Source organism: Aythya ferina (genome assembly GCF_964211825.1).
Source record: "Aythya ferina genome assembly, chromosome: 14".
Lineage (NCBI taxonomy): Eukaryota > Metazoa > Chordata > Aves > Anseriformes > Anatidae > Aythya > Aythya ferina.
The window spans coordinates 14,442,241-14,466,074 of NC_140312.1; the positions used below are offsets into that span (position 1 = coordinate 14,442,241).

Below are 23,834 nucleotides of genomic sequence, written 5' to 3' on the forward strand. Positions count from 1 at the left end.
CCAAGTGAAGGGATTGATGCCAGCAATAAGAGTGCATGTTCCTGACCAAAACGTCTTTGCAGACTGTATTTCACTGGTTGTTATTCACCTCACTGCTGTACACAAACTGTGCATGAGTTTCACACAAACACATCAACTTGGAAAAATCTCCCTAGACATAAAGCTGTACCCTTTATACGCTTCATAAATATTTCTGCCCTGCCCTGCAAACGTGTTATAACATGAAACTGAATCAGCCTTTTCACCTCCTTTCTTGGAGGGATTCCTTCTTAGGTACATCCTGGCTGTGCAGGGAGGGAGACGAAAAGAATAGTCACAGAACTGCATTTTATTTCTGCTTATGCAACCATAGGCTTAGAAGAAACTGTTTCCTCAAACATTATCTACTTTTTCCATGCAAAATAATACAAATGCAATCACTACTATTTAAAGCAGTGTTCTAGTGTGTGATGTCTGCCACACCCAATGTTTCTATGGCTTGCTGAGTTTAATGTTGATTTTTAAATGTGACCCAACAACATGTGATTTTTTTTTTCTCTATAAAAAAAGTTCAGCTTTTAGGTGGATCTGCTATAGCAAAACTTTGCAATAAGGAGAGAAATTAAGTATTCTTACCACATACTAAATAATACGCAGGAATTAAAAGATTTCATTTTGTAAAAAATAAGGGGAAATGGGAGAAAAGCAGCCAAGAAAGTGACTGACAAGTTTCAAGGATTTTAAAACAAACAAACAAACAAAAACAAACAAACAAACAAAAACAAACAAACAAAAACACTGTTTTTGTGTCTCTTTTAAACAGAATTGTAAGTAAATTAAGTCAAGAAATAAACAGAAATGAAGGAAGGATGTCTTTCTTTCCAAAATGGTAAGTGAAAAGTCATAGGACTTTCTTTTTCAAAGTTTTCAGCCATATCTTTTCTGTACTGTTTTCTGTTCGATCAATCATACCTGTGTGTTGGAGGAACCACCTGGAAAGTAGCAAAATAAAACTCAGTTTTGTTAATGTTATTTGTTAAAATTAACAAAGCCTGAGCTCACAAACAGTGTAGATACTTCTGCAATGTCTGAAACCAAGTAACATATAAATTTAATATAATTTTACATCTGAGTAAATTAATCTTTAGGAATCTATAAAGCTTGGGCACATATCATTACATTAATGAGTCATCATTAACACATGTCAAAGAATCATATATCATTGTACTGTAAAATGCTTTATGATTTACTGAATATGATATTCTGGCAATAGGAAAAGAGCAAAAAAAATGCAATGATGTTGATTCTTTGGGTGGAGGAGTCATGAGAAAAGAAGAATTTAATACCACGAAAATCGAAGTCTGGTCTGGTCTACGTGACATGGCTTTCAGTCATCTGATGGCATGACTTTGTACCTTTGCATTAGCTAGAGTTTAAAACTTGAATTGAAAACCATAAAAATACTTATCAGTGCTACAAGGATTTATGAACTTGACTTTCAGCAGCTCCAGTGGAATTATTTAAGTTTACATTTCAAGGACTGATGCCTCTAGTAAATTTATTTACTAAGTCCACTTCTTTCCAAACACTCCACCTCACTGACTTAAAACTTTTTCAAGACAGTTTAGCCAACACTAGGATCCTGTGTGTGAAACAGGTATTTTGTGCAGAGTTAAACTCACATATCTAAATTTAATTTTACTGTTAAACCTAACCATTAGCTTTATTAGGATATATTTCTGTATACTTAAAACATTTAAGAATTGCAATTGGAAAGAACTTATTTGTTTGCATCTTCGTTATAGGGGCCAAACACAAAAGTGTCCTGAAAATCCAGGTAAGTGTGATAACAGGTAGTCTGTCTACAAATATTGTATAAAAATATTGAAATATTAAGATAATCCTTGCAGAGCAGAATAAGTGAAACAAAACAGTACAAAACAAAAAAAAAGGAAAAGAGAGCATGAAGAAGCAGAAAATTGTTGGTGCACTCTGCCAACAAGGATAGCAATTGTAGAACAACTAAGAAGATATTTTTTAAGAGAAAAGGTGGTGATGAAAGAAGAGAGCAGAAAAATTTAGATGAACACTCCCAAATTGCCTTTCTGTAACCCAATGCATAACATCAGTGCTTATATATACATTTGTTCCAACACTTCTGTCCCCTGCACCCACTCCTAGAAGCATCCTACAGAAAAGGGGCAAGCTTTCAGATGTCTGCCATGCTCTGAATTTTCATTTAAATTATTTTCTTATAAACCAAAAGCACTTAATACTTCTGCAAGATACCATGCTCTCTAGTCCTACTGAAATTAAAACCAAAACCAAAACAAACAAACAAACAAAACCACCACACAACTTTTGATATGAAAGCTATAATGGTATTAAAGAGATAAGAAGTTTATGCTCATTCTGAAAGCATTCTACTTCAAAGAATGTTTACAGCAAGAAGAGTTCTACAAACTTGAAATGAAAGCACATATATCATCTCATACAAGGAAAACTGTACTCTTAGTTTTGAGTAAGAATGTTATCTGTAGTATCTTTCATGACATATGAGCTACACATGTATGCCTGCCTGCCCTTAAAATGTCTACCTTGTTCCTGTGACATAATATGTTATAATATGTTCAGAATGTATGTGGGATCTGTTGTGTCCTTTTTGTCAAGTTATGTCTTGATATTTTAAAATGGTACATGCTAAAAATCTGTGGTTATACTTACTTATGCAGGATACGGTCAAGAAGATGGTGGCTGGTCTTCATTTGTGAGTATCACACTAACAAAACCTACTGGTTCAACAGATTTCTATCTAACAGATTTCTATGTTCTATCATTCCTCGCATTACGTACTTCAGGCACCACGGATGGAGAGGATAATGGCAGGCTGGTATTATGCTAAGGAAGAAGGGAAGCAGGAACATGAATGATTGGAGGAGCTGCAAATTTCTTGACTGAGAAAAGGGCCTTTGACCAGTAATATAGGGCAGAGCTTCAGAACAGCAGACTTGTACCAGTCATTCAAGTAGAAGCTCACAGACTATGACCAGCTCCCCATAGAACCTTAGCTGTAGTTTATATTCCTCTTTCAAGCTCTTTACAGAGGTGGCTAGTAAGGGAAAGGTTGTTGTATTATTCAGTGGCAAAATCTTGCCATTTTGTTCTCTACAAAGTTTCCTTTTTGAAAAATCCAATTTTTTGCAGCCATCTGACTGCAAGAATATTTTTTGCCATTCAACATAGAAAATGCTTTGCTAAGTGTCTTTAGATGAAGCATATACAAACCAGCAAGCAAAATTAATAAGCTGACTGATCTACAGTCCATGTCTATGAAGACTGCTCATAAACCAGTGCCAACGTTTTTTTCTGGTAAACAGGAGATTTACTGATATTTTAGGAACATGAGAGATAAAACTAGCCACCTGTAATGCATTTGGGCTAAGCTGATGCGAGCTAGTCTGGAAATTTCAGCCTAGATATCAGCGAAAATTTAAATAAACGTTTTCTTGTAAGTCAGGGTAGATTGCACAGATGTGTGCAGTGACCACTACTATGTTTTCACTGTGATCTTGCTAGGTCTGGTCAGAGGAGAGGAGCAAGATCTGTATCATAGACCTCACTTTTTTCTGGTGTTTTTCAAGTTGAGTTCCAGGTTGTCGAATACATACTATTAAGTAAGAATGAGTATCAACAGACAAGAACTGCTGCTCCAGTGTTCCTCTAGGAAGCACTGAATTGTTTGCTGCTGCCTTAACTTGTATGCTATCTAAAACAAAGACATTCAAAATGGCTTTAAAAACTTGATATCTTCCTGGGTGAAAAGTATCTTCCTGCAATTTCCTTGTGGCTTTTCACAGAAGTAATAATATACATCTTTTATATGCATTTGTCAGGAAGAAGATGATGACTATGAAAGCCCTGATGATGATCAGGAAAAGGAAGATGAGGCTGACTATGAATCACCAACAGAAGAGCCCGAGGACGCAGAACATGACAGTGATGGCTATGAGCCACCTCCATCCAATAATGATGAAGCACACCACAATGTCATATTTCCTGCCAAATCCCTAGCGAACAACACAGATTATATAGGTAATTACTAAAAAATAAGTGCTAATAATAAATCATAAGTGATGTTTCCACATATTATCAACCGCATTTTAAGTGGCTGGTAATGGAATACAGAAGGTTTTACATTAAAGTGGTACAGACTTACTGCAGGTTGGTGTCTTTCTGACTTTGGCCTATGGTTTGGAAGCTGCCTGAAGTTAAAAATAAATGCATACCAATTTAGCTTTAGTAGCAGTCCCTTGAATACAGCAAGCTATGATAATAGCAGCAAAAAAAATAGAGAGAAAATTGGGAAGAGAAAGAGATCAGCTTTCTTTGCTTGTCATTTTTTTTTTGTACCTGATTATTCAGTAGCCTGCAGCTGTGGAGTAAAATACAGGAGTACAAATCACTGTCATTTAGATGGGCTGGGGTTTCACATAGACACTGTATGCATGCAGGAAATACAAATAAACAGTGTGAGCCAACAGCCCAGCAGATGCAATCACCACCACCAAAGGGCCAGATGAGCCTCTAACTCCCAAATGAACACTGATCATAAAGCAACTATTTTGCACTAAATTAATGGTTTTATGACATATTAACTTAAAGTATGCAACTTATTGCAAGGGTTCTTTTTCGTAAAGATCCAATAAGAATAAAATAACAGAACTGTTTGCATAGTTGTTCAGTTTGGGATTTTTTCTTTAGACAGACCTTCAACAGCCAGATCATCACATCAGCCTCCAGTACCACCCCAGCGACCTGGCCCGTCCACAGTACCAGCCTCATTTGGGGGAAGAGGTGCTTCTGTATGTTTCTCTCTTGGTATTTCATAGAAAATGAAATATTTCATATATTTTCTTTGCCGGTACCTAAGTAGAAATTTAAGTGTAATGCTATTGTTATTCAGAGAGTGTACAGAGAGGAAGAAGAAAGTCTTTTAGCTGTTAAAAAAGTTGAACTCTTACAGGGTCTTTTTTTTCAGGAAACAATAAAATTTGGTGGGTTAAATATTAAATTGATCCACATTACTTTGCTGTTTCTTACACTGGAAATTTGTATCAACTTGTGAATGCCTCTCCCATTTACATTGGAGATTCTTAATAGATCCTATTTTGTTTTTTAATGATATTTGTTAAAAAAAAAAAAAAAAAAAAAAAAGGATAACTCTTTCCAAATCTTTCTAATTGAATTAAGACTACATATAAGGGACTGTATATTGAGAACTCTGATGACATACATATATTTTTCCATTTTTTCTTCCTTTTAAACCCTTGAAATTGGAAGCTATTGTGCTGTTCAAAACTTGCATTGCAGGGACAATGTATGCCAGCACAGATGTACATAACACCTACCGATGTACACATGTAAAGGTAATTTTAGGATGCGGTAGAGAGATCTTTGGTCTGACCCAGTGTTACAGTTCACGTATATGGCACACACAGGACTCATCTAAATGTCATGAATTCTCAAGACTGGTGTCCTAAATTGCTGCATTATTCATCAGAATAAGAAAGAAGATAGGCAGGTGTTTGTCTGAAGAAATCTAAGTTTAGATATCAAAACATCCTCACCATTTTTGCTGCTTCTGGCAACATAATTCTATTTGACCCAGATCTCACAATAAGAAAGCATAGTCCTTTCTGCCCTGCTTCACTCAGCAACAATCATTATCACAGGGTTCATACATACTTCTCAACTTCGAGTTTACATCCAGTAATTTCAACACCAGATTTCAAAATTAAAAACCTGCTGCACCAAGGGGGAAAGCTACAACAGCATCATTGAATCTCTCATTTCCTTCCTTTGACATATCCATGTCCTCCCCAAAGTCAGCATCCCACTAAAATATTCTCTGTGAGACTAAACAGAAGTAACTCTGCATCTGGAAAACATACACACACGCAAAACACCACCATGCATGTAGGTAACTCTTCAGGACTATTAATGACTCCTATCCTTCCTATATTGTGCAGAGACCTATTCTTTGTGCTGCATCATATACAAAGATTGGCAGATGTGGTGTTGTGGGTTTAATACACTAAAATTAAAATAGAAAGAAGATGGTGACTTTAACCACATGTAAAATATTTTTCAGCTGCCACCTTTTCCTCCTCTTCCAAGCAACAATGACTTGACTAGAGACAGAAATATCAAACCTTCAAAACGTAAGTACAGCTGTTTTTCTCTTTGTAAAGCTTTTACCACTTCACTTTTGCCTGTATCTCCTATCACCCCAGCTCCACCTTCTACTATTTAGACAGAAGGCTCACTTGTTATTCTCAGAAGTAAAACAAATTCATGGCTATGCAAAATAAAATTATATTGACCTGTACCAGCACATTGTCTTACACAGTTTTTGTGTTTAGCCCCAGCTCCTTCTATAGACAGAAGCACGAAACCCCCGCTGGATCGCCTTGCTCCACCATTTGAAAGAGAAGCCCCAGTATCAGGTCAGTATTTGCTTATGGTAACACTGGTGGCTGTTTTTTTTTATTATTCAAAATTATGAGTTTGAATATTATTCATGCAAAAGAACAAGGCTCAAGCAAACACCTCAATCCAGTCACGTATAAGGTAATTTGTTCAGAAAAAAATAACGTGGCCAGTACTTACAAAGAGAGAGAAATCATATCTAGAAAGTAGGTCAGGACTAACTGAACAGAAAGACATTATGAAATCATCATGGAAAAAAAAATAAATACAAAATTACAAAATTTAAGTGAGCGAACAAAGGAATATTTAGCAGGTTAAAAGAGGAAACAACTTTTGCATACTAAGCTAATGAAACTCTGCATACGCTACTGTATGTAATTTATTATCCAGGCTTAAAAGAATGCTGAGAACTGAAAAAAAAACAAAAAAACACAGAAAACAAAATGGCATTTCAGACCTGAAAACTGTATTTTACAACGAAGCTAAGGAGACTATGTGATTACTCTGATTTTTATTTACTAACTAAACTCTTTTATTTAGCACATACTGGCATAGATTTTTTTAGTAATTCAAAGCTGAATCATAGAAAATATTTTTGTAAAATGTGCCACTTTGAAAAAATTGTAATTTTGCCACCTCTTATACAGCCACAATCTACTTCTGGCTTATATCTCAGGAGACCTAGTGATTCAATCTGCAAAATTTTCTTTCAGTAATATTCAAAACTGCATGTTTTATAGAAAGTTTAATTATCTACAGTTACATTTTTTCTACATGTATTTTCAGGGAGGAAGCCAAGCTATCCTGATAAGGTAAGGCCTTTCTGTTTTGGTGCTTATGAATGTTTTTCACCTGTTTTGATACCCTTAGCTCTTAACTATTCCTTCTTGTTTTACAGCCTCTGACTCCACAGCTAAGGTAAGTTTTGCCTCTTGAAATGGGATTCTTGATGCCAATATTAGTCAGTTATTTCACATTAAGCCATTTTTTGTCTTTATTTCGTCATTTTGCTCCTCCCTTAGATCCCTGGGAGAACAGCTAGCAATGATGCCAAAACCTCCTGTCCCACCAAGCGACAGATATGAAAGAGGCAATCCAACTCCTCTAAGGAAGCAAACTCCTGTCAAGTAAGAGTTCATTTAACTGAAATTTAGTAAAAGCATATAGTAAATTTAACAAAAATACGGATAAGCTACATGGGATGGGAAAATTATTGTGAACAGTGCCAACAGTAGCTGAAGACATCAAAGTTTTGTTTCAACAATATTTATGGAATGTGCTGCATGCTACAGAAAAGTGTGATTGTGGTAGAAACTGTCTATCAATTCCTATCTGAAAGGGACATTACATTTGGCACAGCTCACTTCTTAGTAGCACAAAGAAACCTATGATCCATGTTTTTTCCACCAGACCAAGTTCTCGCTCTAAGAAACATTCATTTATGAATCCCATATCTATTTTGTGTAGGACATAAGAAAAAGAAAGGCCTACTTTCCTATTACTGATTTTACTAGTCTGGAAAACTCACAGCAAATATTATCTATAGCATAAACAGCGTTTTCTAGACAACTTACAGGCTGAACAGTGTGACTGAATTTAAAACAAAATAAGAAAGTAATTGAGATCTGGTAGTCAGCCAAGATAATTCGTCAGAGAAAAAGACTGGAATGCTCTTGATATGCTCCAGCAATGTTGTTGAGTACTATAAAATGTGTTTCAGACTTGAAACACATTTCATCAGTGTAGCTTTAATCTTATTCATTCAGAATATCGCTTGTTCATATAATCAAGATTGGCTAAGGACTAGTATACCATCTTAGATTATGTCTGAAAATCAGAATTTTAGGTACTGTTACAAGGAGAAAAAATTGCTTCTGCAGTCATATAGGACTGTAGAATTTAGTACAAATTCATATCTTAGTTGAATATATAGCCCTATACACACCAAATGAATGGTTAATATTCTATCTGTGATTAATGCTTTGTCGTCTCTGTTTCATTTCAGGCAGGGTTGGCCACAACAAAAGAGACCTGAAGTAAGTATAGTATCAAAACAAATTTGTAAATTATATGTACTACAATAAAATGAAGTACCTGTATAAGCTAATAATTCTGGAAAAAGTAAACTTGTTTCTTCATGCTTTGTAGTGAATGAGGATGGATCTTTCATTGCACACAGTTTCTATTTAATAATTTCCTCTAGTTCAAGCTCAGCTTATTCCCTAAGTACTTTATCTTAGATGATAGGAAGAATAAGGCCAGCATTTTTTTAATGACACGGGAGAAGTGATTTTTTTTACCTCAGGTTTGAGTTTTTGATTTGGGATTTTTTAATACATTATTATTTTTTATTTAGCATATGCTGACCTAAGAATTTGGGATTTTTACTTAATTGTAAACAATGGTTGTACCTTAACACAAAAACTGTAAACGTTATTTGGTGTTGCATGAAGACAGAAACCCCAGCATTTTAGATGAAAGTGACAGTCTACATATTAGATTCTTAGGATCCTTAGTATGCTCAAAATTCACAAACTTCCAGGTCTTTGTATTGTAAAAGATAAATATTACGAAGAACTCTGCTATAAGTTGCTAACATTTGTTTTCTCTTGGTTCCCCAGGAAGAAGAAGATGGTAAGTATTTCTACTGTGAAGTCTTTCTTTGTTTTAGCACTACAAAAATAGTTTCCAGAGCTCTTTCTTTAGAGCCATGTAAAAAACTTGGGTGGTATCTTGACAGGCTGTAGAATGCTTACAACGTACCTTGTGCAGATTTATATAGCAAAGCCACAAAACACAGGAAATCAATAGCTAATAGCTTTCCCCGGTCAGTCAGTTACAAGACAGCAGAATTTCTTACTTTGAAACATCGTATATTTGAGACTTGTAATCTGCACACAGCATCAAACAGCTAGGCATGTTTTCAGTTTTCAACAAAATGTTCAGTAAAACCCTGCTAGTACTAGTCTTCTGTGTAACGGTACTTACTCTAAGGAACAGAACCAGAACTTGTTTCATTTAATAGTACTATTCATGAATTTCTTAACAAGCCTGGTTCCTAAAATAAAATTTGTAAAGTGAATTCATAGCAGAAGCAGAACATTCGGCCAAGTCTTTACAGCCTACCATTTCCTCTAAGACTCCATTAAGAATAGGGCGAAGAGCACAGTTAACCTGTTCTCTTTTTACCAGTAGTGAAGATCTGAAGTGTAAAAAAATGTTTCAGTTTGATGATGTTATGATTATATGGGAGAAATGTTCATTAATATGGGAGAAATGTTCATTCATAAAGGAATGAAGTTTAAAGAGATGACCTCAAATCTGCTATTCAGAAGCAGCACAACAGAGAGGACACACTGTCACGCTTCACCTTCAGTTTTATTGCAGTTAAGCTGTTTGACTTGTAGCTTTAAAAAATAGAACTTAAAAAACCTAAATGCTTATGTCTACTCCAAATTATTTTCATTTAATTTTAAGCTCTCAGTTGACCATATGACGTTGCAACCCGTAACTAACATATCAAAGACTTTTTAGAAAACATTTTCCTCCATTATGTTTATCTAATTAGACAGCAGTAATGTGCCAGGATTTCTTTAACTCATTTAAGAATGTCTCAGATAGGTCTTAAGTTTTCTTCTCCTCTTCTCCACAGCTGCACCCCAAAGAGCAGTGCCACAGCTATCTTTGCCCCCATACAGCTCCAATACATTCCCATCAAAATCTATCAAGCCTCCACCTAAGCCAGGATCCAACAGCATGCCTGGTGCAGAAAGGTGTGTATCACTCATTGTATCATTCCTTTGGAATTTTAATTTATATATATATATATATATATATACATACATATATATGGCTACAGGGTGCTCTGGGGAACGCAAGGTAACTACTGTAAGAAGTCATTTTTGAAGCTGCCCCCTTGCCTCAACTACACGCTAATTTGTGGTGTTCCTACTACCAAGAAGAATCCTGAATAGAATTGAAGTTCTGTGTTCAGCAGAACAGTTTATACCAGACAACCAAGACATAACGCACACTCCCATTTTTAAGTCAAGGAATATTTCAGGGCCTACATAGTTTCCATTTGTAAGACATCACTCCTGCTACCTGCAGGACCCTTTCATTAAATGTTAGTTTAATTGTTAATTCTTATTTAAAACTGTGGTCTTTGCTGCAAATACAACTTTTCCTACCTACAACATCCGTGTGTTAGACTATGTCTTCATTTCCAGAATGGAAGTTCCCTTAATTAAATTTTGATTTCTGATGAAGTATGCAACAGCCTTTGATGACTAAGAGTGGGCTCCTTGAGTCTAAGTGTGAAGTACATAGTTTAATCTCTGTTTTTTTTTTGTAATGGTTCTTTGATGAATCCCTCCCATTTACCAACATCATCTGGAACTGCTGACACCCAAGTAGAAATAATATTGCAGTAGCAATAGCAAGGTCATATGAACTGTTTCCACAATGAACACTTCTGCTTATATTCAAACAGTGTTGTGTAGTTTTCTATAGCAGAAGCTCACATTCGGCTGATTCTTTCCCATGAATCACAAGTTGTGATAGGGTGCCCCTGTTCTGCAGCATTAATGAATATATTAATCCCAGAGCTTTTTGTGCAGTTCACTAAAACAGAATAGAAATATGGTTCGTAAAGGAAAAAACTACAGGTGATTTATAACCAGTTGGGTGAAGCAATTAAAAATAAAAATAAAGACCTCTGGATCATAAAAAAGGCCATAAAAAGGAATTGTAGGTTTTCTAACCAATAGCAGAAAAATGAAGCAGAAGAAGGAAAGTAAACCAAACACAGGCACATGGAAGTGTTATGATGCTCTGGGTATGAGCTCAGTGCCACTGTCAGATAATATCTTACACATTCACAGAGAGGCTGCAGTGGCCATCTGGAGCCCCTGGTCAAGCATGGCCACCTAGAGCTGGTTGTCCCCAACCATGCCCATCCAGCTTTTGAATATCTCCAAGGAGAGAGACCTCGCAAGCTCTTTGGACAACTTATTCCAGTGCCCAGCCACCCTCAGATTAAAGATGTGTTTCCTGATGCTCAGATGGAACCTCCTGTGTTTCAGTTTGTGCCCACTGCCTCTTGTCCTGTCTCTGGGCACTACTGAAAAGAGCCCAGCTCCATCCTCTTTGCATCCTCCCTTCAGGTTTTTATATGCGTGGAGAAGATCCCCCCGAGCCTTCTCTTTTCTAGACAAACCAATCCCAGTTCCAACAGCCCTTCCTCACACGTGAGATGCTCCAGTTCCTTACCATGTTAGTGTGAAGGGTCCTTCACTGGACTCTCCAGTAGCTCCATACCCACAGCTGCAACATTAATGATGAGAAACTGCTCTTTCCTCAATAATGTTAAAAAACCTACAAAGTTACTCTGTAACTGGGACTCCAAAGAAACAAACATCTATCAAGCTGTTGCCTCTGCTTCCTGCTTTAGGGGAATAATGTAGCCAGTTCCTGTGAAAAGTCAACAAGATGAAGTAGTTTTCTTCATTAATCCTGACACAGAAATCTTGATAGCCTGCTAGTGACTCTGGCTACTTCATTCCCGGATACTGAGCTCCAAGTAATTTTAATGGTGGATATACTTACAAAAAAAAGAATGAAAGAAAAATGCAAAGAAGGAAGAGAAAGTTGTCCTCATCCTTCATAGGACTCAAGAGGATATCACATTCTGTAAAACAGGCTCACAGTTCAGATCAGTATTTTACAACACAGCAATCTTGTATATCCGTGTCATATTGTACTTACTATTTTTGTTGTTGTTTCTACACCAGTGCTAGAAGCCTGTCTGCAAGTGGCTCTCTACCACCTCGCTTCCCTCTAGGTTTGTATCCTGCATTCCTTGATTTTATGTACAATGACTGAAGGTTGCAAGGCAGTTTGAGTGCATTAATCTGAATCTAGGATGATCTTCTCCCATGAAGTTTGAGCTTACAGTCTAGTTAAATCATTGCCAAAACTTCATATAAGTACCTTTTTAAATATAACTAACACTGTTGAAAGCCAAATAACACTGCCTAGAAATCATCATAGTATACTAACAGTCTCGAAAAAGGGAGAAAATGCTTTCCATGTAAAATATACTGCATCTTGTAAAAGTAAGCCAAAAATAAAGGAAGCTTAGAAAGCAATTTTTTTTAGAAAAATGATTTTTGCATATGGTAACACCTGCCAATGTCTTACAGTGACATTTTTTAGTTTCTTGCTAAGAAGGCAAGGAATCTGAAGAGGCAATATTAAATTTGTCCCTAAAGAAATCGGAGATGCTCTCAACTAAGTAACTAGTACAGAAGCTAAAAAGATGCAACCTATATCTCAAGTTCATCTGAGTTTAAGGTACTATGAACTACGAGAGTTCAGTTAGTGTCCCTGTGCACCAAGGAACAATTTATATAAGGAACTTAGATTTCATACATCAGCCTAAATCTGATTTCAAATCAATTCAAAATGCCTCAGTATCAGAGTGATACAAATTCTTCATGCCTCACAAAATCAAGATTCTATACCATATACCATTTCCCAGATGAAATTATTTCCTCATTTCAATATTTTTTCTATTCTTATCTGACAACTTCAAAGGCAACAACAGCAGATCTCCGTCAAGAGGGACAGCTGATATAAGACCTCCATTGCCCATTCCTAGCAGACAGACTGCTCAGCACACAAACACGGAGGAAGATGAGGTACAGAAACATCAGAAGTATTAACCATAACTGCTAAATACAGCAAATAATCTGATTTCAAAAGCAAACCGTTTTCAAAGTAGTTTTTCTAGTTAGTAGCCATTGTCAGGATGTTAGTAGGTGTTTGCAGTTTCCTCTTCTGTGTCAATATTTAGTGCCTTTTTTTTCTGTCTCTGCCAAGTAAAACAATAGTAAAATGCAGTAGAACAAACTAAGAGAAATACTTGTTTGCTGGATAACTTGGTTTTAAACAATTGTCTTCAAATAGCATTACATATTAATTTTTCTTTCCACAAAACCTTGGTAAGTAGACAATTCATATACTTTAACCACTTTATGTGCATTTTTGTTTCACATTTCTTTAAACATGGCAAGTACAGCGCAAACCACTCCTGATGTGGCCACGTATGGTTGCCCAGTACTGTTAAGTTCACAGGAAGTCTGTGCTATTGTCTCAGATGATTGTTAAAAAAAAAAAAAAAGGGGGGGGGGGGGGAAGGTGACAGGAGTGGGGGGAGAGAGAGAAAGACAGGATGTCAGCGCAGTAGCGTCCCAGGCAGAGGGGTTGTAACTAGATGATCTTTAATGTCCCTTCCAACTCACTACCATTCTATGATGCCATGATTTAAAATCTATTTTTTACTGAAAATATCTGGAAATACCAGTTTTCCTACCTTACTTGCAGATATTTAACAGGTAGGTCTGTAATACTTCCATAATTTTCGAAGTGATTAAATCACTTTAAAATCTTTCAGTGTCACTTACCATATACTACTATATGCTAGTATGATCCCTAAAGCTCATACCTTCTGCACATAAGTTCCAATATCCCTCACGTTCAATTTTCTCTCTACTTATTAGAATGTTGTTAACATCATAAATTAGTCCATTGACAGTTGACTTTCTGCTTTCTTCTCTCCCACAAAAAATATAGGATTCATTAAATGATGAATGGTATGTTGCTTATATTAGCCGGCCAGAAGCAGAAGCAGCTCTTCGAAAAATAAACAAGGTACTCTTTAAACTGTTGCGGGTTCTCAGCACCTCCTTAATAGCCTAGCTAGATGTCCCTGCAGTCATATAAGAAGAGTGAAAGTAAACTGCACCATAAGGTTAAGCTCCATTTAGACATAGACTTTTATACTGGGGGGTTCATCCTGCATATCTTTACCCACATAAAAGTTAGGCAGCTAGATTAAACCAGGCTGTTGTTGTTTTTCATAGCCCAAGGGAGCAGTTTCATCTTGCCTATCTTAGGAGGAATGACGTTCTCTGGAAAGAGTTCTTTGTCACTATTACAGAGTTTGTCACAAATTCCAATTTTAAGCTTGAATTAGATGAGTTGAGTCCTACCCTTTTCTAGGCCATATTTACCAGCAAAATGAAGTACAGATTCAAGCACGTGAAACCCAGGCTTAAGCAGAGATAAAACAAATGATATCTCATCTACAATTATGAGAAATCTGTTTAATCTGTGATGCCTCACAGCACATGCAATGGTTTGAAGTTGCCATGTACAGCATTTCAATGACTTGTGCTAAGGTCTAGCTTATAAGACCACATCCAGTGCCTTTCAGACAGGTTATTTTAAGGGAAGATTTTTAAAATCTGAAACCAAGAAAAGCAGAAGGAGAAAAAGAAAAAGAAAATATCCTTGGCTCTACCAAAATGACACAGCCACAATCACTATTTTAGGCTGCCTTTAAACAGATCACAGAGGAATCTTGATTTAAATTTACCAGGAGCTAAATTGTCTTCTGGCTGAAGCGGAGTTAGGCCTTTCATATTTTACGTCCTCCATTAGTGGCATCTCTCCCTCATACGACACTAGCCCTCTCTAAATATCTGCACTTTGTATCAGACAGTGAATATTTTAAATAGCAGATTTCACAAAGAAAAAATCCTTAAAAGCATGAGTGATCTATTTAAGGCTGTTGTGCAGATCAAAACCAGAAGCAGCATTTATTTGTCATCTTCCATTTTTTCATCTTTCAGGATGGAACCTTCTTGGTAAGAGACAGCTCAAGAAAAACTGCTACTCATCCATATGTACTGATGGTGTTGTACAGAGATAAAGTATACAACATCCAGATTCGTTACCAGGAGCAAAATCAGATATATTTGTTAGGAACTGGCTTAAAAGGAAAAGAGGTACTGTGCGTTTTTTCACACTACTTCCCTTCATCTTGAAGTGCCTCCTGTCTCATTCTCTAAGTGTCAGGCTAGTTAATCTAGCAGCTATTTTAATCCATTGAAATTCTGCTTATTGTTTTACAGATATACCTACAATTGTTACTTCTGAAAGGAAAATCAGATTCTCCTGTTTGTACTCATGGAGTGAATTCATAGCCTTAGCATACAGCTATTAGAAATCAATACAATTTGTTAGGGAGTGTTTTCTTACCACTAAGACACCAGATAATGGAAATACACGACTGAGAGCAAATCCATATCTGCCAACTTGACTGCCTTGCTTCAGATGGTTAGCTTACTCACATCCTGTACTACTGCACGGGATTTGCTGGTGTCAGACACACTGGTCAGCACATATACTGATTGAGTCCAAACTCTCTGAATTTATGAGTCAACTTCATCATGTCAAATAGAAACACCACCACCGTGTATTAAACATGCTGAATCTGCATAAATTCATTATACAACACATCTTCAGTAGATCATACACATACATCAACATAACTACATATTAGGTCAGGAAGAAAGACAGCTGACCTGATGATATTTACTGGACCTTATAAGATACCTCTTATAAAGAAAAAAGGTTTCTAAACTGAGTTAACTAATCGCTAAGAATTCTGACACTTTATCCATTACCTTCTTATTTTTCCATCCCACAGGATTTTTCATCGGTAGCAGACATCATTGATTACTTCCAAAGAACACCTCTTCTTCTGATTGACGGAAAAGACAGGGGTTCAAGGAACCAGTGCATGTTAACATATGCTGCAGGACATATTTAAACGAGACCCTAATGAAGATCACATGAAGGATCAAAGTCTACTAAAGTCTGTAAACCTAAGGATACTTCCTTTTTCAGTGAACTAAAACCATGAAGAAATCATTAAAAATACTTTTAATTTTAATGAAAAGGGACAATGTTGTTATTTTTAAGTCATGCTTTAAATGTAGTACTCTATAAATGTGATTTTCCTACAATATATTTATTTCTGTCCAGCAACCATAGAGTACACAAGAATTCATTCAGTGAGGAAAACTATCTTCCAACAAATGTGTATCTTCCTGAAACGATTTCCAAACCACATTAGAGGACTCATGAAAGATACACCAATACAAGTCTCTGCTTTCAGAGGAGAAAAAAAAAAAGTAACCTATTTTTCAGATTAGAATTGCAGCAGCAATTCTATTATTTAAAGTGGTACATACCACAGAAGCAATAACCAAAACAAAGTCGAGAAGTAAACCAAAAGCAATAGTTTTTTGCTGTTGTTGTTTTTTTGTTTTGTTTTGTTTTGTTTTTCTTCCCCTGCAATCCACCTCCAAATAAATCAATAAATCATCCAACTATGGGCATTTCTGTGAAAACACTTGGACTCCAACCTGCCAACCTGGACCTTAAAGACAACTATCTTTCAGCAAGACACAAAAATTTTGTGTGTTGCTCGATTTTTCTCCTCAATTTTTCCCCTTGAATCCCCCTGCCTGTCAAGATCTGTGTTTGTGTTATTCAGCTATGAAACTGTATTTGTTCACAGTTTTCTAGAAAAATAAAATATCTACAGATAACATCTTCCACCTGCCATACAACTGATGATTCATGAATGGCACCTTAACCCATGAAGTGGAGTTATCTCCTACGATCATCTAAACTCAGCAACAAGATTTTCTCTACTAGCACAGACATCTCTTTAACCGTATCTCTTTGACTCTAAAATAAGCCACCATTCTTTTATAGGAGACACATCAACAAGATTATCATCATGTGATTATTAATTGCAAGACCACACCCAAGGCCCTTAGCATACAGATATAATTTGGATGAAGTTGGTTTCTCCTATACAAATGCTTTCTGTTTTTACTGTGTTCTTTCAAGAAAAAACAATATTCTCAGTTCTAAAATACAAGCTGCAGCTGAGAACGACTGAAGAATCATGATTTTTTTCCCTCTCCTTTGTTAAGTGGGATTTATCCTTTTTTATTTTTAGGAACTTCTGTTTTATTAAAAAAAATTACCTTGGACATTGTCACTTTTTCTCCTCTAAAGCCATTTCTGCGTTGAATCATAATTCAAGGGAGGATATCGTCCATATCATTTATATAGCTTCTATGATAAGAAAATCAGATTTCATAAAGAGTTTTACAACTTCAAATATGTATGTTGTAAATGTTATTTTTATTTACATTATATTTGTCTAGGAGCTGGAATTCGAAATTAGAGAATTTCATTTCCATGCAACTATGAGTAAATAAATATATAAATAAATAAAATCACTTCAGCTGACAAAGCCTATCTTTATTACTGTATTTTTTTAAAAAACCTGCCACAAGTCTTGTGAAAGAAAAGTCAGTTTTAATATGTCTTTCCAAAAATGCTAAAATTAAGATAAATCCCACAATGTTACCATTGAGTGTGTAAACTGGAGGTTGTAATTTTATTACACTGTCTTGAAAATTCTGACAACCCTGAAATGCCTCCTATGAAATTGTTTCATTTGTTTTTAAATCACCATTTTTTCCCACTTATGGAAAGAGCAATAAAATGTAAACCGACATAACAAATTATAGCTCTACATATTCTTTTTCTACAAAGTAAATCTGGATTTGATTATTCAGATAAACACATGTTTTGTATGACTAAAAACATATTTCAACATTCAAACATTTTCACAAGTGATGATAATTTTTACAAGTAAAGTATGATTGAATAGGAATTCTGCTTAAATATGAATTCTACTTATATGAATACACTGGCTACACAAATTTTTGGCTGAGAAAACTTCATAGTGGAGTATTTGAACTGCTAACTTTTGCTTTCTTTTGAATCTATATGCATTAGAAAGTCACTATAGAAATACTTCTGGTTTTCCAGAAGTAATTTGCTCTGTGGCCTCCTTCCACAGCAACATTTTTAGAATAAGGAAGGCATATCAAATGATGACTTGCAGTTCCTCTTTTATTGAATATTTCTTGTCCCATTTTCCGGAACACAACTGAGACAAGAGCAATAACTTGACGTGAAGTAATTTTAAATCTTTTTGTTACTCTTCCACTATGTCTTCATTTTAAAGGAGACAAGCACGTGTGAAGAACTTCATGCCCCATTTCTTGACCTTTCTAGTTTATTTTGCTACTCTTTCCAAACCTAGTATATTTGAGAAATTTAGGTTAAAATCTCTGCCAAAATCAAAAACGTTTTCCAATTAAAAATAAAAATAATCCAAGTGCAGAAAACCATATTGTCACTTTTCAATTGAAACTCAATTGCTATTAATAGAAGACAATGTATGAAAATGGATGGTATTACTTAATCTGTCAAACTCCGAGTTTTTTCTTCAGCTTCTTTTAAATCTTTGGCCTTCAGGGGATGGTTGAAATTCAAAATAAGGTCACAAAGCAGCAGCTGGCTTTCCACTGAAAGACAAAGGGCAATGTAATTTCACAGCACTTATTGAATAGTAAATGCAAAGTGAAAGACAATTGAGCCAGATGCATGTTTTTGAAGTACAATTGTGAACTCTTTCAAAAAATGCAAAGGATTGCCTTGTTTTGTTTACCTCAAAGCAGTTAAATAAAGTTTGATATTAGCGTATTTGTAATATTTTCATTATCAAACTATTATTGTCCCTAAAAGGAAAGCATTTGACTAAGTTTTTTTTCCATGCTTAGCTAACATAGTTCCATTTCTATGTAACCACTGTTATAAAGAGTAGTTCAAAACAAAACATTTTTTTCATTAGATTAAAAAAAACAATTGTATGATACAGAAAACATGAGCCATTCTCAAACATGCTATCTAAAACAATGCCTTCAACAGCTTTCTGTATAGCTAGATGATGAACTCAGAATTACCATTTAGTTTCTTTAGCTCATCGGACATTTTGTCAACATTTTTAATTGCAGCTTCAAGGTTAAACTGCTGATCAGCTGCATCATTTCTGAATACCTGTATGAAATAGAAACAAAACTCTAAGCGTATACATTACTACAAATGTGGTAATAGAGTTAATCATAATCTTTATGATTTTTTTTTATTTTTCTAAATAATAATTTCCCCCATCAGTATTTTTTTATATATATATATATATATATTTATGTACTTCTGTTTTCAAGCCTACTGTTCCTATGAAACATATACTGAAAGTTCATATACTCAGGTAATATTTAGTCAACCACGAGATGGAGCTATTGTGAAGTTAACATGCATGAAAGAAATTAGGGCTTAATTAAGCACTGAATGTTAATACTTGAACATAAAAACTTACATCTATAGGAGCAATTGTTTTATTATCAATATCTCAGAGCTTATTTTGGAGACTACAGTCCCTTCCTTTAAAACATAATTTAAAAAATCAGAAGTCTAGAGAAAATTAAGACTATAAACTATTAGAAATGAAATATATTTTCAATTTCGAAATGTATACTATATTCTGCATATAGTTACACTTTTTTTTTTTTTAAGGAAAAATATAAAATAAATTGCATACATCTTTTATTTGGGATAGTTATCATCTCTAATTATTATTCAGAAATTCTAAAAAAAAAAAATATCTGGAAGAACTCTGAGCAATTCAAAATTAATATTCACTTCGTAGAACAACTCAACACATTGAGAAGTATGACAAAAAATGGAACATACATTTGACATAGATTCTTTAGATTCGTCTCTCTTCCCTTCAGATAGTGGCTTTGAATGAAGGTCGTCAGTCTGGGCCAAGGATCCTACAAAGACAAAACTAAAATTATTATGGAGTTATATCCATATTATATGTTGCTGTGTGCATGTATCTATTATGCATCAAATATACACATTTGACAAAAAATGACTAGACTGTTTTAAAGTAATATCATTTGAAAACAGAGTTTAATGAGTTAAGTGGTTTTATTTGTTACTGAGGAAATAATCTTTTTTGTTTAAATCATAGATTTTTAATATTTATATTATTTTAGAGGCATTTCATATTTTGAGTTACATGAGCGTATTTATAATAGTGACCAAAAAAAAATCCACACACATACAAAAAAAAATCTAAAGCAGTGTCTTTGACTGAGACTTTATCAAAAATCTAATAAGGCATTGCAAACAATTTCTATGATGAAATTAAGGAAGGGAAATCTAAAGTACACGCATGCAAAACTTAAGTATCTGTTTGTCAGTAAAAGAGATGAGATTAAATACCAGATCCCTGGACTTTTTCTTCCCCCATTCCCTCTGCTCGTGTCTCTCTAGACATTAGGAAACACTCAGGAAAGTGTCATTGTATGACATCACTGGAAAGCTGTTTCAACACTGGGGGGCAAAAAAAAAAAAAAAAAAAAAGAGAGAGAGAGAGAAGAAAAATAATAATGCTTATTTCACCCTAGTACTGCATGTGTTCAGAAGGAGTGCTATCAAAGGAAAAGAACCCTACCCTTACCTAAAATGGCAGCCAGAAAAAAGCATGCCCCTTTTAGTCTTCCCCTCCCCCCCCCCCCCCCCCCCCAAACATCCCTTAGTGATAGCTAAACCTTTTCCTGAGCTGGCAAGTCTGAAGTGGCACCCATGGGTGCCTCACCTCTCATGTTCACATGGGCCACCATGAAATATGTGGTGAGGGGGCCCCACAAGGATTTCGCTGTCAGCAGAGGCTGCCCTGAAGGAGCAGAAGTACAGAAGGGGCCTGGTTTCCTCACAGAAAGGCAAAACCAAAGAAGCACAGTGCTGGCATCTCCCCCACTGAGAGGCTGTGGAAATGGCCATGGTGCCAGCACCTCCCTGTGCCAGGGGCACCTCAGGTTTTCATACTGACAGCCAGAAAGTTGCAAGACCTGCCCCTGGTTGAAACCTCCCAACTCCCAGAGTGCTGGTGCCCAAGGCCCAGCCTCCAGGTGGAGCCTCTGCTCTTAAAGGGCTGTGTGGCAGCACAGCCAGGCCTGCTGAACACCTCTTCCTTCAGCATGCGTCCTGTGGCTACTAGTCACAAAACCCCCGCCTGCCAGACACCACAGGGTGATTTTTCTCTTCCTCCCCTGCTGCCACAAAGACAAGCAGGGCAGTTCCGGAGGAAATCATAGCCTGTCTGTGCCCCAGCACTGAAGGCAGGCCACAACATGGCCCTCTCCTCCAAGGGCAAGGAGCCAGCCATTACCATGGCCTAGCTGGGCCATGCCTTCCTCCCCACGCATGGCAGGGCGGCAAGCTGGGTCCTCTGAGCAGCCATGGGAGGCTGTGATCCCAGGGGCACTGCCAGCAGCTCCCTGCTGGGTGCAGGCAGCAGTGCCCATGCAGGCAGGACAGAGCTCAGCTGCCCTATGCGCAGGCAGCCATTGGTAATTCGCTGCCGTCTGCTTTGCTCAGTAAGGAAAGCCCCAGCATGTGAAATGTTGGTAGGTTGCAGCCCCAGGATTTGTGATTTTGGGACTATGAGTTAAAAGCTAACCACAAATGGTGCAAGAGATGAAGAAGAAATGGGGAAGAGAGGCTGAGGTGGCATGGGGTAAATGGTGAATGGCGATTTCCTGTCAGCTTTTGCGGCCTTGCCTGTGGAGTGCTGAATCTTACTGCATGGTGCTGCAACTTGTTTATAAGCAATCCGTTTCGTTTTGTCATCAACTGTAATTCAGATAGACTAAAAATATTGTGAGTGCAGATCAAATAATGAACCTCAAGGAGAACAAGAAAGGCACTTTGCTATACCAATTCATCAATTTAGACTACAACAAATGGTCACTGCCCTTAGAGGTACATATCTGACTTTAGTTGAAATCAACAAAAACTGCTAAATAATGACCAGGAGTAGGGAACTGTTCATTTCTTCCTCAGTCTGTGCCCTGTAGTCCCTAAAGCCAGGGACACCAAGCAAGGCAATGGCCGTCAGCACTTTCATTTAATTTATTGCAACCACTTCTGCTGCTCAGTGCCCAGGCTGTATTTCAGACTTCCTGTCTGGCACCACTGGAGGAGGGTGGCTGGTACCTCAGGGGAGGGTAGAATTGCTTCGATGTGCTGTAGAGGACATATGGACAGAGATGGCAGCTGCCTCACGTTTACTCTCTTCCATTCTCTGTCTCTTTCAGTGGTGTGCCTTCACAAAAATGTTCTTTAAAATAAAGCATTCAAAATTTATTCTTTTGTGACTGCAGGTAAAGCTAAAATGAAATTCAGAACAGCATATTCTGCTAAGGAGCAATTAAACTATGATTCAAAGAGAAAACATGATATGCTGCTTAGATTGTGGGGCTTTCTGAAGATGAGAAATGCAGAGCAGGAAACACTTTACACCTGCACTAATTCCTGTACTACAGTCTTTCAGCTTACAAGGTCTTGCAAAGACCCCAGCGTAAACAAGTTAGCTGTACACCTCTAAGGAAAAGGTCCTCTGTGGTTTGCAGAAGCTGGTGGTTTTGCTGGCAGAATACTGGAGTGTGTTTGTGTACAGAGACGACGAACAACATGGTGTTTTTAGCTATCTACTAACCATAAAAGAATATATAAAAGTGTATATAGAAATATACGTACAAAAATGTACTATAGTAGCTGAGCAAGTTCCTGAAAGCATGTGTGATAGTATAAGCAGAAGTTTTCTTCTTCAATAAAGGAGAATGCTCAAACTGCTGCAAGGAATGGGTTAGCAGATGAAGCTATAATAAACGTAAAAGCTACCTGCTTCACTGTAGAAACTGCTAGGAAAAACAGGTGTAGTATCCTAGTGCAGTAGCAGGGAAAGGGAGTGAGACAGCTGACCTCAGAAGAAGCGAACCATTGAGTAACGGGGAATTTTTTGAGATATGTTGTAGGCAGTTCCACATTGACTTCTGTTCAAAGAGTTTATTTTAATTTACTTTCTGAATCTGGTAAGAGTTCTCTTTTTCACATCATATAAATAAATAGTCACATTATACTTAAATTATTCTGTACTAACTGTAGAAAGAAAAATAAATACTGTAACCACCAGAAAACTTGGGTTCAAAACAAGAACAATATAGCGAGTTGACAGAACTAATTGGACAAATGATGTAGAGTGATTTCTAAAGTCAAGGCTTTTTTAAAAGTAATCTTAAATAATTTGAGATGTTAACAAACAAGATGACCAACACTGCAGGAAGTTGAAGCATTTTCTTTTAAGAAGAAAAAGAGAGAGTAAGAAATAGTGAATTTGTGCAATTACATTTACTTAGAACTTTACTGAAATGCTTTCTGGATTTCTTTTTAAGGTAATATTTCAAAGTGAAATTTTTAAATTAATAATTTGAATTATCAATTTCTGTTACACCTCTGTATAAGGAGTGTTTGCTCAAGTATTGCTAACAATTGAATATCAGCATGCCAGTTTATGAGCCACAGTTTCAATTTTGCCTATAGATTTATGGGCAGAGATACAGGCAGTTGAAACTGACTGAAACTCTTTTTAATTATGGGTTGATTGGGCTGTGGATGCTACTTTAACACATGAAACAGCTGTTTCCCTGGAGTCTTTCTGAGAACATGTTCAG

General features: G+C 36.4%; 2 protein-coding genes across 6 annotated transcripts in view; one reads left to right on the forward strand and one right to left on the reverse strand.

Moving 5' to 3' along the window:
- LCP2 (lymphocyte cytosolic protein 2) overlaps positions 1-17,650 on the forward strand; it is a 33,214-nt gene extending 15,564 nt beyond the window's left edge. Inside the window, exons 4-21 of the mRNA XM_084535755.1 lie at positions 803-868; positions 1,785-1,816; positions 2,712-2,746; positions 3,873-4,071; positions 4,741-4,841; positions 6,131-6,200; positions 6,402-6,485; positions 7,255-7,280; positions 7,367-7,386; positions 7,491-7,595; positions 8,474-8,504; positions 9,090-9,102; positions 10,121-10,241; positions 12,261-12,310; positions 13,066-13,169; positions 14,104-14,181; positions 15,165-15,320; positions 16,025-17,650. Coding sequence (XP_084391881.1) covers positions 803-868; positions 1,785-1,816; positions 2,712-2,746; positions 3,873-4,071; positions 4,741-4,841; positions 6,131-6,200; positions 6,402-6,485; positions 7,255-7,280; positions 7,367-7,386; positions 7,491-7,595; positions 8,474-8,504; positions 9,090-9,102; positions 10,121-10,241; positions 12,261-12,310; positions 13,066-13,169; positions 14,104-14,181; positions 15,165-15,320; positions 16,025-16,147 — 1,414 coding nt within the window. The 3' untranslated portion in view covers positions 16,148-17,650. The remainder of the gene's footprint in view (positions 1-802; positions 869-1,784; positions 1,817-2,711; positions 2,747-3,872; positions 4,072-4,740; positions 4,842-6,130; positions 6,201-6,401; positions 6,486-7,254; positions 7,281-7,366; positions 7,387-7,490; positions 7,596-8,473; positions 8,505-9,089; positions 9,103-10,120; positions 10,242-12,260; positions 12,311-13,065; positions 13,170-14,103; positions 14,182-15,164; positions 15,321-16,024) is intronic.
- An 816-nt stretch (positions 17,651-18,466) lies between these two features.
- The window catches only part of LOC311444522 (uncharacterized protein C5orf58), a 52,371-nt gene continuing 47,003 nt past the window's right edge, over positions 18,467-23,834 (reverse strand). For 3 of the 5 annotated variants that reach the window (XM_084535750.1, XM_084535749.1, XM_084535752.1), the window contains 3 exons: positions 20,002-20,084; positions 19,215-19,308; positions 18,467-18,776 (listed from right to left, as the gene is read on the reverse strand). In XM_084535750.1, coding sequence (XP_084391876.1) covers positions 18,670-18,776; positions 19,215-19,308; positions 20,002-20,084 — 284 coding nt within the window. In that variant the 3' untranslated portion in view covers positions 18,467-18,669. Of the gene's footprint in view, positions 18,777-19,214; positions 19,309-20,001; positions 20,085-20,541; positions 20,653-20,917; positions 21,198-23,834 lie in introns of those variants that run through there. The other 2 variants (XM_084535751.1, XM_084535753.1) reach the window with 2 other exon arrangements.